We start from the raw sequence: 16,229 nt of genomic DNA on the forward strand, positions 1-16,229 counted from the left end.
TCTCGTGAGATCTTAAAATGATGTTCTAACTTTTAGGATTCACTTTTAAATTTCAAAACATTTTTCAAATATATATATATATATGATAATGATCTTAGAGGCAACTTGTTATGTTATCTTCTTAATATATATATATATATAAGACTGTGTCACGCTAAATTAGATTGCTTTCCAACAAGGGTCCACCCCTTGGATGTGTGGTATGTGTCTAATGTCTTAGATTCCCCAAATAAATCCTTGGATGTATGGTATGTGCCTTAAACTCCCCAAACAGAAACAATAACATCACATATGAATTGCAAAACATTCCATCTATCAAATATAAATAATGCGAAAACATATTTCATGTTTTAGCAAAAAAATTATGTGCTTTCATGTCAGCTTTGTTTTGCTCCAAAATGCTATCACGTGGATTGAACAAAATAACATCTTTATGAATTCATGTATAATCTCCCTAAATAAATTGAATACATTGATCAAAGTCATCTATCGTAAATGTTAATATATCATTAAAATTAATTATGTATCACTTTAATTAAAATATATATAGAGAATACATTCACCTTGCACGAAGATAAGGCTCAATTTGCATGTATTTGTGACTCTTTGACAAATTGACTCACTTAAGTAACTATATAAATAACTCTTGGTCTCTCTCTTCACTCAAGTAATTTGATAGAAAGCTCATCACTCATATCAAATATCAGTACTCTCTCCGTCCAAATCTGCCCCGCCATTGTTAGAAACCCTTCTAACTCCACATAATGGAATCCAAACGTCAAAATTTATGAAACAAATACACGTCGTGTAGCGCAGGTATGCAACTAGTGTTTAGTATGGGGAAACTTGAAACCCGTCTTCGGAATTAGGGGATAGAGATTAGTGGGCATTTGAACCCGACCAACATGGCTTAAATAAAGCCAATTTGATGGGATCAAACTAAGATATTTTGATTGAATCTCATTGAATTAAAAGATTGCATTGTGAAAATATGAATACTTGTAAAGCCTAGGGTTGGGCCAAATGATTAGATATTTGAGGAATTTGATATTGGTGATTGATGTCCAATATTCTCTGCAGTTGCCCGGTTTGGCAAAGCGATATCAAATACATATCGCGTAGCGTAGGTATGCAACTAGTGTTTAGTATGGGTAAACTTGAAACCCTTCTTTGGAATTAGGGGATTGAGATTAGTGGGCATTTGAACCCGACGTCGAACACGGCTTAAATAAAGCTAATTTGATTGAATCTCATTGAATTAGAAGATTGCATCGTGAAAATATGAATACTTGTAAAGCCTAGGGTTGGGCCAAGTGATTAGATATTTGAGGAATTTGATAAAAAGGAGCGCAAGTGTCATTTTCAGGGTGCGTGGGTCCTACCATGTCTTTGCACGCGTGCAATCCCAATGCGTGTGGACCCCATACGTTGACTTTTCTTTAAAATAGATTTAATGTTTCAAACAAAAAGGTCAAACTCTACTAAAGCACGAATTGAAATTGTGTTCGTAATTAGAATTCACCTCTTTGCAAAAAATAGAATTTTAGGATACTTTAATAATTTTACTATTATTCTCAAATTAGAATTCTCAATTTATCAAAACCCAACTAAAACAAATAAATTTTTTCAAAATAAAATAAAATAAAAACTATCTCATCCACCACATACAAATCCAAATAAGCAACTTTGACAACTCCTAACCCACAACTTATAAGTTAGCGATATCGTTATGTCAAACGGGTCCACTACAAAGAATATTGGACATCAATCATCAATATGAGGAGAATATCAAATATTGATCATTAGGCAATCAAATTTATATATATAGTGTTTTATAATGTCAATTGACAATTTGATTTTGTTGGGTCTTACACTAATGGAATAGTTGAGGCAAAATTCCAACACTCGTTTTTGAAAAGGTCGTAGATTTAATTGTATTAAGTTACCCAATAAATTAGATAAATGAGACTCATAGATACTCGGGCCACCATAAAGATGAAGTACAACTAATAGGACTAAAATGTAATTAAGAAAAAACTGAAAAACACAAACACAAAGACGACCATCGTCAGACATTCCCGAACGACACCAAATTACACCGGAAATCATCGTAGGACTGTAGAACAATCTCGTACTCCACCAGTCGACATTGGATAACAAAGACTGAACATAAAAACAGTACACATATTACAATTTGGATCTACAATAAGGATCTTGACTTCTCATTCAAAAAGAGAGACTGATCTCCCTTATATTTGAAAATATCAACACTATAAAATCGAATATATGTCGTTGGAGCACACCAGAAACATCGATGATCGAAGATCTGGAACAACAAATGGAAGATCTAGAGTCGGAGAAGAGAAACCTTGCAAAATGCTTATTAACACAAAAACATTAAAAAAAAAAAAAGGGGGTAGTAAATCTAAATTGAGAAACGGCAAATCCAACACTCTAGTTATCATGTTTTTTGAATGGGATATTTGTTAGGTAGAAGAAAATTACATCATTAATCAATAATAGTAAAGGATTAATTAAAACAATTCATCAATTATTTGATGTGAGATTATAGTATCCAGTACTCTACGCCAAAATTAATCATTGTGTTAAACTTAGATCACTCTTTAAAAAATTTTGAAAAATAAAATATCGCTGAGAAATGTGCTTCTTATTGGAATCGAACCACACATATGCTTAACTCAATCGATTACCAACCAAATCACCTCTCGTTGGCGATTGAAAAATTAATTGGATTTCAACTCCCAAAACTTATTTTGACTTTGTAATTAGGTCAATATATATGATCTTACCGTTGACTTCAAAAGAAAATATCCAAGTTGTGCCACACATTCAATATTATTTGATTCAAACCCATGCCAACATGATTGCTAGGTGACTCTGAAATGCAAAAACTACTGCTGGTGCATACTTTAGATTGGAAAACGATTTTCACCTCATTATGTGTTATTGATAATCTTGTATTAGTGGTTGTCAACTTTCTTCAGGTGACTGCAATTTTTATTTTTTTTGGAGAAATTATAGGAATGTTCATGAGGAGAGGAGGCAAGATATTTTTTGATTGTCAAATCAATTTAGCACTAATGGTTTGAAAACTTTAAAAATCACTCCAATCTTGAAGTACTTAGGTTAATAACAATTTTAAAGTAATGAAAATTCTATAATTAATTTTTAATGTAACTGAGTGGGCGTAAAACTCGAGCCCCCATAACAATTGCACTTCACTAGGTAAGACTGAACTGAAACCCAAGTGAGGAGGGGACTGGAAGACAAGTCCATGAAATCAGAATTCCATAAGGGAATATCCCCGTTGGTTGATTCGTCCCGACCTCAGCCACTTATGTCTTAAATTATGAGAGATAACCAATTAAGTTATCGCCAAGTGGTTACTATTTCTTTAAGTTGTGATTGAGCTCAAACTTAACCATATATTAGGGTTTCAATTGGGTCCTTAGAACAAGGTAAAGGGTGTCCGAGATTTTGTCCTCAATTTTCCTTCAAATATATGTAGTCCAATTATCACAAAATCAATATTAGGAAAAAGTTGTCAAAGAAAGTTTCTAATGGCATAAAAATAATATCAGGAAGAAAATCAATTAGAAGAAAATGACAATTTCAACTTGTCTAATCCCCTCAAAATGTCCACTCCAGTACTCATTTGAGTTCCTCTTGTACAGCTACAAACCCCATATGATGTTTCTTAGACGATATGAATACACACACAGATATACATACATATATATATATATATATATATATACACATACCGTTCTCCATCATTTTATGTTATATATATATATATATATATAAACACCAAAACCCAAAAAGAACACCATCTCAAAGCAAACAAAAACAAACCCAGAAATCTCTCGACCAAGCAAAGCAAACATAGCAGCCTTAAAAGAGCACCACTACTTAGCCATGGCAGATCATGATCAGTTCAATACAAGCAACAGCATTTGGGATTCATCAAGAAACCGGTACGAGGCGGCCGCCCCCTCATCTTCTTCTTCTTCGACGATTCACAACAGCGGCTTTGGTTGGCCAAATGAAGTGTTAGATATTAAAGCAAGACCTTCCATGGATTCAGCCTCGGAATCCGATAATAGTTCAGTTGTTTTTCATAATCCCCAGAAGCTTCAAGGTCCTGATTCTTCTAGTCTTGACTTCCAAATGATTGACTTAGGCCTCTCTTCACAATCCATGGATTGGAACCAAGCCTTACTGTAAGTATACATATATATATATGTTTACAGTTTGTAAAAACCCTAATCGCTACCAATCTCAATTTCTTTATTTCGTGTTTAAATTGAGTTAAACTCAACCTTCATCTTTGGTTTTGATGTAGTCGCGGAGAGAAAACCGAGACAAGTTTTCGATCAATTCTTCAAGATAACATGAATTATCAACAAATCCATAGAGGGTTTTCTTTAGATCAACAAATTAATGGAAGCTCAGGTGATCAAAGTAGTACTATTGTGGCATGTCAAGGCATGCCATCTAGTAATTTTCAGATGGACTCTTCTTCTATCTATGGTAGTCCTTCAACTATGTTTCAAGGATTTTTGGGATCCGATAATAATCAACAACAACATCAACAATCGTCGTTCGAGAATCATCATCATCGATCGATGAATTACCAATACGGGGTGTCCCCGAATTACGGCATGAGTAGTACTAATGAATTAGTATCTAATTCTTGGTCTAAAGTTCCACAGTTCTTGAGAAATACTACTTCTTCACCTCCTAAACAGCAAAGCCCGTTGCAATTCTCCAACAACGCGACGTTTTGGAACGCGTCCGCCAGTTCCATGACCGATGTGAGACCCGGATTCTTCCCAGCATTGCAACCTCAATTTCCTACCCAAAGTTTCGATGAAAAACCAAAGGTAAGTGCATTCTGGAAAAGAATATATGTGCGCAGTCTTATCCCTGCAAAAAAAAAAAAAAAAAGTTTATTGATTCGTTATATATTTGAAGCAGAATGTAACTCATGAAGCTGGAGACTCAAGTTCAGTGGTGAAGAAAAGTAGTAGTGAATCACCATCCAAAAGGCCTAGAAATGAAAATTCAACACCTTTGCCACCATTCAAGGTACAAATTTTAACAATATTACTGTTTTGATTAATTAACTAAGTATAAATATACACACACACACAAATATGAAGAGAGAGAGAGAGAGATGATTAGATGATAATTTTGGGGTGTTAACTTGTACATATATGTGTATGTATAGGTGAGGAAAGAGAAGATGGGGGACAGAATCACTGCACTTCAACAATTGGTTTCACCTTTCGGAAAGGTATGTAAGCAAGCATGCATGATATATATAGATTTTGATTTCTCATCAATTAGTATCTTGCTTTAGTGTTGCCTTTCACAAAGAGTTAAGAGTGAGAGATCATTTTCATCCTGAAATGTGAAAGATCAATTTTGATGATGATACACAATATCCTTTGCGTTTTCAATTCCTACTCTTTTCTTTTTGTAAATTTTAATATCATCTAAATATATGTTTTTGTGTTTGTGTCAGACTGATACAGCTTCAGTGCTCTCTGAAGCCATTGAATACATCAAATTCCTCCATGAGCAGGTCACAGTAAGTCCCATTATTCCAACCATACCACATTGTTTTCCATAAATTAATTCTTAATTTCTGGGTTTTGAGATTAATGATGTTTCACATGGTATCAAAGTCTTAACTAGTAACCCATTTGGTGATAGTCTAGCTACCTAGCTAGTTATCTTTCCGGACTTAGGACATAAAGAATCTTGCCCGAAGTTGAGAGTTAGATTTTAAACTTACGCAACTATTTCCAAGTAATTTGCGTTGGGTCTTATCACAACTAACCTTATTCTCGGTTACCAAAAAAAACAATACCTGGTCATCTCGAGTTGGATTTTAATTTGAGAGGGTTTGTTATCTTATGTCACAGGTTTTAAGCACACCATACATGAAAAGTGGAGCTCCCATACACCATCAACAACAACAACAGGTACATATATTATTAATTCTTTGGTGCTAAATATTAATATTCTAATAAATGCGTGCACTAGAAGAGCTAACATTCTATTAATAATACATACATACATACATACATATACATACATATATATATATATACACACTTACTCTTATATATATTATTGCAGAATTGTGACAAACCTAAGGACCCAGAAGGACCAAAACAAGACCTTAGAAGTAGAGGACTATGTCTAGTTCCAATTTCAAGCACTTTTCCAGTTACTCATGAAACTGCTGTTGATTTCTGGACACCAACATTTGGAGGCACTTTCAGGTAGCTAGATTATCCATCGATCGAGCTAAATTTTCGTGCATCGAATCGATTCGCTCCTTATAAAAAGTCCCAATCCAAGTTGGGTGTATATGATGAGGTGAATTGAAAAATGAAGGCAAAAAACAGCACAGTCAAGCCCTACAAGTTGTGTAAGACAAGGCAATGGCCCTCCAAAGGACATGCCATTGTTGGGTTAACAAGAGGCAAATTGATTCAAGTTGGCCAATAACTTATAGGATATATAAGATAATAAGAATATATATTATATATGTGTGTGTGTGTTTGTGTGTAGTTGCTGATTATAGGGGAAAGTTTAAGGTTTAGTTTAAAGTAGCATTAATTTTGATTGTTATTATGATTAGCATTGTGAATTAAATAGACTTGGCACAAACTTTCATTGAAAGAGAATATTTGATTTGAAATCTCAACTTTAAATTTTTTTTTTTTTTGGAATATTGTGTTAGTGGAAGTCAGAGGAAGGCCCTACACAAAGACTCATTCTTTTTGGGTCTTAATTAATTTTATTTTTTTAAAAAAAAATTTAATCCAGAATTGGAAGTATATTATTGTTTCAAATGCTATCAGTGAGTGCCAATAAATTTTTATGCTTTTCAATGAATGGTCACATTGAAGAGCTTCTATTGGAAGCCAAAAAAAGCCAAACCTCTCTCTCTATCTCCCACTCTTATTCAAAAGATGCTTTATATCCTCCAAATATTAATGTGAAATAGTTCATACTTCTAGGAGCAACAACCAATTGGTTGATTCTTTGGCGCATCATGGAATGAATTGTTTAGATTATGTTTTGCTCATGAGACATGTTCCCCACTCTTGTAATATCTTTACAATTTCTGACTCTTCTATTTAATGAATCTTTTTCCCTAAAAAAAAAAAAAACTAGTGACATTTTTAAACCTTATATGATGCTTCCCATAGCATCTCCAATAGATGTTTGATAGGGTATGGGTCTCTATGCAAATGTACAATACTATTTGTTCATTATTCTTAGAACAAAGTGAAAATAGTGTACTATTGACGGTACCTAAGTTTGAGTCATCAAATTACAAAAAAATTAACTTGTATTATCAATATCTCTACTTGCGAGTCATTCAAATATAAATTTTTCTCTATGCCCTTATCTCTAATGAGTAGAGATGAAAGTCGGTCTTAGTGATCCAATAGTGCCGAGTGGAAGGCCGGTCACTCAATGAATAGAAAATACTCTATAGATAATAGGTTGATCTTCCCCAAGAGTTCACATCGTGAGAATGTTTTGTAATTTATCAGGGGCTTTTTTGGATGGTTGTTTAGTCTATTGACTAACATTTTGAAAATAAAAGTGATTACATGTTCAATGACCAAACAAATCAAAGAGATCAAGATTCCTGATTCCTCAATAAATGTCATCGATAGCAAGTAATTAACTAAGTATTGACAATGTTAAGCTAACTTAGTCTTTTGTGGAGAATGGGTTTATGGGTATATATGCACATGTAGTTGTTTCAAAGAGGGCAGAAGAGTGTAGAACAATTAGTCTTACAGAATTTTGGTGAACGATTTTTCCACAAACAAGAGAATTAATTAAAGCCATGAAAAAGTGAACTTTAAGAGAGAAAAAGGAAAGGAAAAGAAAATATAGTGTGGTTGAAAGTACTTGAATCAAATACGTAATTCTTCCAAGTCTTTTTTTTAAAATTATAGAGGAAGGGGATGGGGAGACTCGAACTCGAGATTTTTATGAGATGTCACACAAATGAGTGTCATATGATCTACTTGTGGTTCTCTACTTCTTCCAAGTCTTTTCTTTTAAATTATAGAGGGAGGGGATGGGGAGACTCGAACTCGAGATTTTTATGAGATGTCACACAAATGAGTGTCATATGATCTACTCGTGATTCTCTACTTCTTCCAAGTTAGAATCAACGTAACTTTAATTGATGTATATTTTAGTAGCTAGCTAGAGGAAGGATATATCATAGTCCAAATCTTACATTTCATTAGACTTTGATTACAATTAATTATGTTGTTTAAGCTTTCTTGCACGATTAAGATTATAATAACTTCATTAACCTTCATAGATACTTCATAGGCCATAATTTCCAAAGTCATTTGATGATTATCATTCTATATGATAAGAATGATTGCTACTTAAGATACGAAAGTTTTCTTTTTTCTTTTCTTCATATTTTCTTGGTGATAACCTAACGAAGCAAAGAAAAAATTCCCTTTTTTTTGAAAAAAAGGAATTTTTTCAACTGAATCACCTCTCGTTGGTAAAGAAAAAGTTCCCCTACAAGAACTTAAAAGTGGGCAGCTTGTTAGCTCACATTCACAACAATACATGTTCATTGGTCTAAATAACAAGCAAAGGAAAACCCTGGACTCCAACATATTTTGGTTTTTTGGACCAAGAGTTTGTGTAATAGTGGGCTTTGGGCTTGAAAACAATTGTGGGCCTCCAGTACCAATTTTAGAATGGGAAGACACATTTGCCCTTTTGCATAAACAGAGAAGAATATCACAACTCACAAAACAGCTTAATAGATACCAATCAGGCGGCAATCATCTTGTCAATAACACAGAGCTTCCAATTACAACTTCTATAATTGAAATGAAGAGGAAAAAAAAATGAAACAAGACAAATTTCATTTTATTTTTTACTGTGAACCCATTTCTTCTTTCATATGGTGAAAATATAATTAAGCTGTTGCTTTGAGCTTCTTTGCAATGGTGGAAATGTACTTTCCTTGGTGGAAGGCCTGCTCCAACTCGAGCTCCGACGGCTGTCTTGACCCGTCCCCAGCGAAAGTTCCAGCACCATAGGGACTTCCACCTTTCACTTTCTCCATCTCAAACATGCCAGCTCCAAATGTGTAACCAATGGGAACAAATATCATTCCATGGTGAACCAGCTGGGTAATAGCAGTCAAACTGCAGGTTTCAAGAATTCACATAATTGAGGTAAGCGATTCAATTCAGGTAGTCGTTGTTAGCTTAGATAACAAGGAAACTTACGGTGTAGTTTCTTGTCCACCACCTTGAGATCCAGTGCTGTAGAATATTCCTGCAGGTTTGCCTGCAAGTGTTTGTGATCTCCACAGACCTCCAGTTGCATCCATAAAGGCTTTGAATTGTGCAGCCATCATTCCAAATCTTGTTGGGAATCCAAAAATAAATCCATCAGCCTCCGCAAGTTCATTGGGTGTGATGATTGGGACATCACTTTTTGGTGGTGCACTCATCTTCCCAAGCACATCCTCTGGTAGAGTCTCAGGGACCTGCTCCACGATCAAGGTCAATGCGGGGTTAAATCACAAGCGAGCCAATAGTGCTACTTAAATTTAGTGCTCACTAAAAATCACCAACTAGTAGTGTTGCACTTAAATTTAGTGCTCACTTCTTCCACTAAGAATCAAGATATTATCGTTTGTAGCGCTACCAATCGTACATAGCAGTTTCTGAAGAGATTGAACAAAAGTATGTAATTCAAATGAACTCGCAATTATTACTTTCTATTTTCTAATAAATTGGAGGGATTTATGTTGGCCAATCAGATGAAATAAAATAATATGCAGGAGCAATAAAAGAAGCCACAAAATATAGGAAGGCCACTGATAGCCACTGTATCAGTGGTTGTGAAGACACCGGCTAAGAAAAAAAGGTCCAACAAGAAACCCGGGATATTGAGGCAACATAAATGGGTTAAAAGAAAGTCTGATAGCTAACTTGATGGTATAAACGGTTCTAGGAAAAAGTAACTTGACCGCACAAAAGCTCCATAATTGGCCCCATACAGTTGAGACAGCATTGGCAGCAATAGCGAGCCATTAAAGACCATAATTCAAACACAACAATCTCAAAAAATTTAGAACAGGTAACCTTTCACAAATAAATTAAACACTGCCTGCCCATCTTACTTTTCTTTTTCCTACAAAAATGCCCTGTTACTTCTATACCACCATAGACTCAGAAGATTGTAGTCATAGGCCATTACATGTCAACAGCATGCAGTGTATAAGATGAAAAAGAAAGCACACTCTTACCTGCCATAGCTTTGCCTCAACGCCTTCAACAGAGGCAGCTCCTTTCTTAATCTCTTCAGCTAGTTTCTCTACGTGTCCATACATAGAATAGTACCTGTAACAGATGTACAAAGAAAGATGCTTCTAAAACACTGGCTATAAGCAAGAAAACTAGGGTGATTAGATAATGACATCTACCACCTGGCAAGAAAGATCAAAGCCCCTAAAACACAGGGAAAATGCAGAAGAAATTATCCAAATAAATCAAATAATAGCACTATAATTTTATTTTCAGATTATGGTATTTCTTGCGATGACAACACTTCAATTACTACTATATCATTGAAAATAAGATACTCTTTTTGCCGTCCAAAGAAGATACCAGGTTTCTGAGAGGATAAAAAAAGATTCTGAGAGAAACAGGTTTCCTACACTGAAAGAGACAAGCATAAAATGCCTTCACTTTCATACTTTAATAAATGCCATATGCAGGTCCATAAATGAAAACTAGTGTCCACATGCTTTTGTTTGAACTGAGATTTTCTCAAAGCCATTTTTGCACAACCTCAGTTTAGCATATAATCCACCAAATACTAAAACAACGAACAAGTAATCTTCACTAAGAACCAAATTACATAGAGGAATTTCCTAGTGCAGAGCAAATAATCCATAAAGCATACAACATGTTAATTCCGTTTCGGGGTTTGGGAAAAAAAATTAGCCATAGAGAAAATGTTCATATGAACAAGATCTAATTGTGTACGCAAGAATAAAAGATTCAACAAGAAAACATTTCACACTTTTCTTCTTATAATGCCACTGTTTGCTATCAAACAAAAGGACTCCCAAATACTATGATTCAATCTTCCGATCTAGGGATCCGAATAATTACTAAAAAATTCAATCTTGGAGCTATAAATTTCATTTCCACATAATTCAGCATCCGAACAAATTCTACATGTCTATGTTGAAGAGAAATTATGAAGAGTTTGGAAGGAATATCAGAAATTATTAGAGAATTGAATACAATGAGCGCTAATCAATCAGTCAGCAGTCAACCAAAATCGCAAAATCGTAGCTCGCCAAACATTATCAAACGATCCTCTAAACGAAATGAAAAACTCGAACCGACGAATTAATACAAGAACAGAAAACCAAACAGAGCCTCAAGAAATCAAACGATCAAGCTACAAGAAATACATATACAGAGACAGAGTAGTGAATTTCTCCTTCTACACATCGAAGAGAAATACATACACAATATAAACCTTGGTCGCCATTGAAGGAGCCCTTGAAGGTCACTGCGAATTCCCTCTGTGATCCACAAACCGAGAGAATAAAGGTCCGTATTTATAGTTGTTCGTAGTGGATTACACTAATTATCTGGATCTTAGACTTCGCAACGGCGACGTTTTAATGTACACAGACACTCTATTTATTTAATTTTTTTTCTAATTTTTTGATTATAGAAAAATGAAAATGATTAGTGGTGATGATATGTTGTTGTCACGCTCATCATCATCACCATGGTCGTTGCTGACTGCAAGCTACTTCTCTCTTATTTTATTGGGTTTGGTTTATACTCAGTGTACATACAAGGACAAAAACTACAGTCTTCTTATGTGAGGACAAATTTGACACGTCAGATGTGAGGAGGATAGAAAATCTGAGCCGTTGAGTTTTTTGATTAATGGGCTTTTTGGTCCAATGGTGTGGATTTGAGTTTTTAATTGGCTGGATAGCAGCATTTTGACTATTCATTAATTGGGAAATTTAGGATGACGTATTATAGGCTGCATGCTGACCAATACATCATGGCGAGTTGAATTTCCAATTATACCCTTCCAGAATAAACTAATGATTTCTTTTTTTAGTTATTTTCCTAATAAAAAAATGTGCATTTAAAAGGTTAATATTTTATTAGTAATGATTAATTAAAGGTTCATGAGTTGGCTAGTCTAGTGCATGCTTAATTAAAGGTTAATGGATTCTAGAAAAAAGTATTCAGATTTTTATAGTAATTTTTTAAAATGGAAAGTCAGTCTTTCCTTATCATCCCTACCATAGAAAGAAATTAAGTTGATATGATAATTAAGTCGTAACTTTACGTTAATATGAGTTTCCCACATATGTAAGTTTGGCAATCATAATTAAATTATATGTTACTAATACAGTTATAGAAATGCTTTTGGTACACTCGATCTACTAGTTGGAATGATAAGGATTTGAATCTCCTTCCGCAGTTTGAAAAATAAATGCTTCTGGTAAGAAAGATACGGACATGGACTTGTTGTGGTAGGAAATTTAATTAGCATAATTTGTTTTTAATTTATAATAATAATAATGTAGACTATAGTTCAGCTCTTGTTCTAAAGATGGGCCTCATCTATTGGGCTTGTTTAAAGAGTAGCACTAAATTCACTTTGATTGGGCCTGGACTCGGTTTATTCTACTTTGATGAACCCCATCCATGTCCAGATAAAGTCCATCATTACTACATCTTGAAATATCAAGGCCTGTTAATATCATCCCATTCCGAACGGTCACAGGTCACTTCTTCCTCCCTCAAAGAGTCTTTGCTTCTATAACAACTTGTCAAGGGAAGTTTTTTATTAATTTAATAACCGTTAATAGTATGTAACGGCTTTTTTTTAAAGGATGTGAAGGAAAGTTTTCGAAAATATAAATCTTAAAACCGTTTATAGAATAACGAAAATTCTCTCATACGGACGTAATTTACGGACCCGTCGATTAGCTTAAGAGATGATGATTCTTCGCCAAAATAGAAGTCCAGTGATGATGCTCTGCCTTCGATGACTTCGGTGAAGATGATCACTCCGGGTGAAGACGATTTCTCTACTTCGGTCAAGACAATGACTCTGGGTGAATATGATACTCTGCCTCCAGCAACCACTTCCGATGACTCTGCGTGAAGACATGTCGACGCGAGGAAGCAAAACGCGGTGGTCCGTATTATAGGTCTATAAATTGAGACCATAGGAGAGAATAGCTGTATATAATAAATCACCGGTTTAACGAAGCCAACTCATGGGGTTTTTTGTTCCTTCCCTCGAGTGATGTCTTTCTTTTAGAGATCTGAAAATTATACTCGCGTTTTTGCTTTAGTTTTTTCAGAATTAAGACCACTGAATTTCAATTTGCATGCAGCTAGAGGAGTCATCCCCTTCACAATTAGACCGAGAGGAGCCAAAAGGGATGTGGTTCCATTGAACGTTGCTCGCCATTACTATTTATGAGCGCAAGGGTTTCTACTTTGGTGTAATTAAGTTAGCCAACTTGTGTTGAAAAGTTGGCTCGTCAAGAGTAAATCCGTTAAACGTTGCTCGCCATTACTATTTATCAGTGTAAGAGTTTCTGCTTTTTATTACGTTCCACAATTTTTTTTTTATTCCGCCCCGTGTGGATATGTTGAATATGTTAAAGAGCTTAAGCAACTTAACCACATGAAGAAGAGAGAGGAGAGGGAGAAGATCTAAGCATTCTTAAAAAGCTCTAATTTTCTAAAGCTTAATCCAGATTCGATGACCCTTAATTTTCGTTCCAATATTATTACTGACCCACAGGAGAGAGACAAATTCCTTTCTTTCCTCAAATTTTCTCACAAAATAAAGCTTGGAGTAAGATAGGGGTTTCAAAACAAAGCCAAAGACTTGACCAGTGGACTCTAATCTAATGAACCTCCAATTCCGAAACCCATGTTTATATGTGCACAACCCATAAAGAAATCTTCAGAGGACGAAGAATTGAGGGAGAAAACCAAGAGGCAAGATCATAATGTCGAACAACCCGATCAGATGACCCGAAAGAAATTGCAACAACCGTTGTATGTATGTATGTATGTATACATATATAAGTTTTTAATTATTTAATTGTTGTTATTCTGATTTTTTTAATACTTTCCAATTATAATATTTCATGGTCCACATTCATAATCTATACTTTCCAACCAAATCACTCCAAGTGGTTTAATCCAATAACCCATTTCATTCTTCTTATTTGTTTGGTAAAGATACCCAAAACTTAAGAAGATATCAATGAGCCTAAGAGAAAATAATGCTCCATTGACCAATAAAAATCCATAAATTAAAATTGAAATACAAGTCAATAACAGCGAAAAAAAAATTGTTAATTGAAATCTTGTACAAGAGCCTCCTCTAACAAAAATTGAGACTCCTCCATCAATTCAGGACTCAATCTAAACATCAAAACACAAAACTCCATCTGATTGAGAGCTCCATCGCCATCAAAATCTCCTTCCCTCATCATACACAGTAAATCTTCATCACTCAAATCTTGAAGACCCAAAATTGCAGAGTTCCTCTTCAGACTATCAAAAGTGATCACGCCCTTAACAGGATCCATCAGCAGATTGAACCCATTACACAATTCATCAATCAAACCATCTCCACCAAGCTTGTTTGCCATGGTGGGCAAGAAATCATGGAAATCTGGAGATGGGTTTTGCTCTGATGCCATAGTAGACAGAGAAAGTTGAAGACTTGTGGGTTTTGCAGAGATTGGCGTGTGGGTATTGATTGAAATGGTGAAAGAGTGTATGTGTGTATATATAGGACCAAATGGGTTTTCCAAGAAAGAGTGGCCATGGGAGACAACTAAGCCACAGGTAATGAAGGAAGCTACTGCGAGAGTGTCTAGGAAGTTTGTCAAGGGGTATTATTGTCAATTTCGAGGAAAGAAGGAGGTGGGTTCTCCAAGACTCTTTCTTTGGCTTAGGAATGTCACCAAGGGTAGAATTGTCATTTCAAGACTGGATGTCTGGATCAGATGGGCCTGTGGGGAGAAGACAAGAAGAAAAGTTTGTGACAAGTTTCCATGATAAGGTCATGTGGGGTAGGAAAGTCATTTAAGAGTGGGTTTAATTTTATCCCGAGACTCATTCATGTATGGTAAGTTCCGGGATGCGGTACATTTTTTTAACGAAAACGACAATATACAAATTTATTCTTTGGACATTCGACACTCGAATCAATCAAACTCACACACAAAAATTTATTACCTAATATTGTAAATTGGTTCAAAGTCAAGCGCATGACAATAAAAATACTTATTCTCAGTGAAAATTGAACTTATGACATTTCGAGTCTATATAATTTGATTCTAGAGAGATTCATCAATCAAATTATTACTCAAGTGGTTAACTTCCTAGAGCAACCCTACATCATCTACTATAAGTAGACGTCAATATCAATGAAAGTGGTGAAGCCTATTCCAATTAGACTGTGGTCAGAGCAGCCTCCTTGTAACAATATTTGAATGCATAATTCAAGCATTTTGAATAACAAGTTGCAGATTCATTAACCAAATTGAATTTGAAAATGTTGTCATATGGTAACTTATATTAACTAGGTGGTATGTAGTTGACATCCGTGAACAATAAATTAATAATAACCAAAGATTTTACTTTGTTTTTCACTAATGGAAGCCAAGCTGTACAAACACTTGGGAAGCCTTTCTTTCTTTCTTTCCTTTTGGTTAATTCACTGTATAATTCAACAAAGAATTGGAAGTTAAAAAGACATGATAGAAATGAATATAGGAGAGAGTATGAAGTGACAGGTAAGATCTAAAAAACATAACTTAAAGTAATAATAAAATGATATGAAATTAATAGGAGTGGATGAATAAATGATCCATAATAAAAATGAATGAAGAAAACGAATATATGTGGTGGATTCACGTTGATGTTCTCACAAACTCATGTAACCATGATTGTCAAAATCTCGATTTTAATCGTAAGATCGTATGATCTTAGGTAACCAAAATAATTCGAATCGATGTAAAATCCCAAAATTGATAAGATCCATCGATCTTACCCGCTCTTATCAATTTTATCGATGTCAACCTTAAT

At 34.8% G+C, this 16,229-nt stretch overlaps 3 protein-coding genes across 4 annotated transcripts; 1 reads left to right on the forward strand and 2 right to left on the reverse strand.

Moving 5' to 3' along the window:
• Positions 1-3,849: 3,849 nt before the first annotated feature.
• On the forward strand, positions 3,850-6,760 carry LOC119986053 (transcription factor bHLH123-like). Of its 2 annotated transcripts, none has more exons than XM_038830589.1 (7): positions 3,850-4,244; positions 4,367-4,907; positions 5,002-5,112; positions 5,255-5,320; positions 5,552-5,617; positions 5,955-6,014; positions 6,172-6,760. In XM_038830589.1, exons 1-7 carry the CDS (start codon positions 3,940-3,942, stop codon positions 6,319-6,321), a joined length of 1,299 nt encoding a protein of 432 aa, XP_038686517.1. In that variant the 5' UTR covers positions 3,850-3,939; the 3' UTR covers positions 6,322-6,760. The 2 variants fall into 2 exon arrangements, with proteins under 2 accessions (XP_038686517.1, XP_038686518.1); XM_038830590.1 differs by having other exon boundaries at positions 5,552-5,611.
• Positions 6,761-8,833: 2,073 nt separating this feature from the next.
• LOC119986078 (probable NAD(P)H dehydrogenase (quinone) FQR1-like 1) lies at positions 8,834-11,727 on the reverse strand. Its single transcript, XM_038830629.1, has 4 exons — positions 11,597-11,727; positions 10,361-10,454; positions 9,333-9,595; positions 8,834-9,248 (listed from the first exon to the last, which is right to left on the reverse strand). Exons 1-4 carry the CDS (start codon positions 11,617-11,619, stop codon positions 9,017-9,019), a joined length of 612 nt encoding a protein of 203 aa, XP_038686557.1. The 5' UTR covers positions 11,620-11,727; the 3' UTR covers positions 8,834-9,016.
• Positions 11,728-14,324: 2,597 nt separating this feature from the next.
• LOC119986079 (calcium-binding protein KRP1-like) lies at positions 14,325-14,924 on the reverse strand. The gene has a single exon (XM_038830630.1). It carries the CDS (start codon positions 14,834-14,836, stop codon positions 14,486-14,488), a length of 351 nt encoding a protein of 116 aa, XP_038686558.1. The 5' UTR covers positions 14,837-14,924; the 3' UTR covers positions 14,325-14,485.
• Positions 14,925-16,229: the final 1,305 nt, after the last annotated feature.

This window comes from Tripterygium wilfordii, chromosome 19 (genome assembly GCF_013401445.1).
Source record: "Tripterygium wilfordii isolate XIE 37 chromosome 19, ASM1340144v1, whole genome shotgun sequence".
Classification (NCBI taxonomy): Eukaryota; Viridiplantae; Streptophyta; class Magnoliopsida; order Celastrales; family Celastraceae; genus Tripterygium; species Tripterygium wilfordii.

Bases quoted from the DNA above. Each gene is read 5' to 3' on its own strand.
- LOC119986078 (XM_038830629.1), bottom strand. From the start codon at position 11,619: ATGGCGACCAAGGTTTATATTGT. The intron at 10,455-11,596 runs GTATGTATTTCT...CATCTGTTACAG, and splicing joins GCGACCAAGGTTTATATTGT to GTACTATTCTATGTATGGAC. The intron at 9,596-10,360 runs GTAAGAGTGTGC...ATCGTGGAGCAG, and splicing joins TTGAGGCAAAGCTATGGCAG to GTCCCTGAGACTCTACCAGA.
- LOC119986053 (XM_038830589.1), top strand. From the start codon at position 3,940: ATGGCAGATCATGATCAGTTCAATACAAGCAACAGCATTTGGGATTCA. The intron at 5,113-5,254 runs GTACAAATTTTA...GTGTATGTATAG, and splicing joins CACCTTTGCCACCATTCAAG to GTGAGGAAAGAGAAGATGGG. The intron at 5,618-5,954 runs GTAAGTCCCATT...CTTATGTCACAG, and splicing joins TCCTCCATGAGCAGGTCACA to GTTTTAAGCACACCATACAT.
- LOC119986079 (XM_038830630.1), bottom strand. From the start codon at position 14,836: ATGGCATCAGAGCAAAACCCATCTCCAGATTTCCATGATTTCTTGCCC.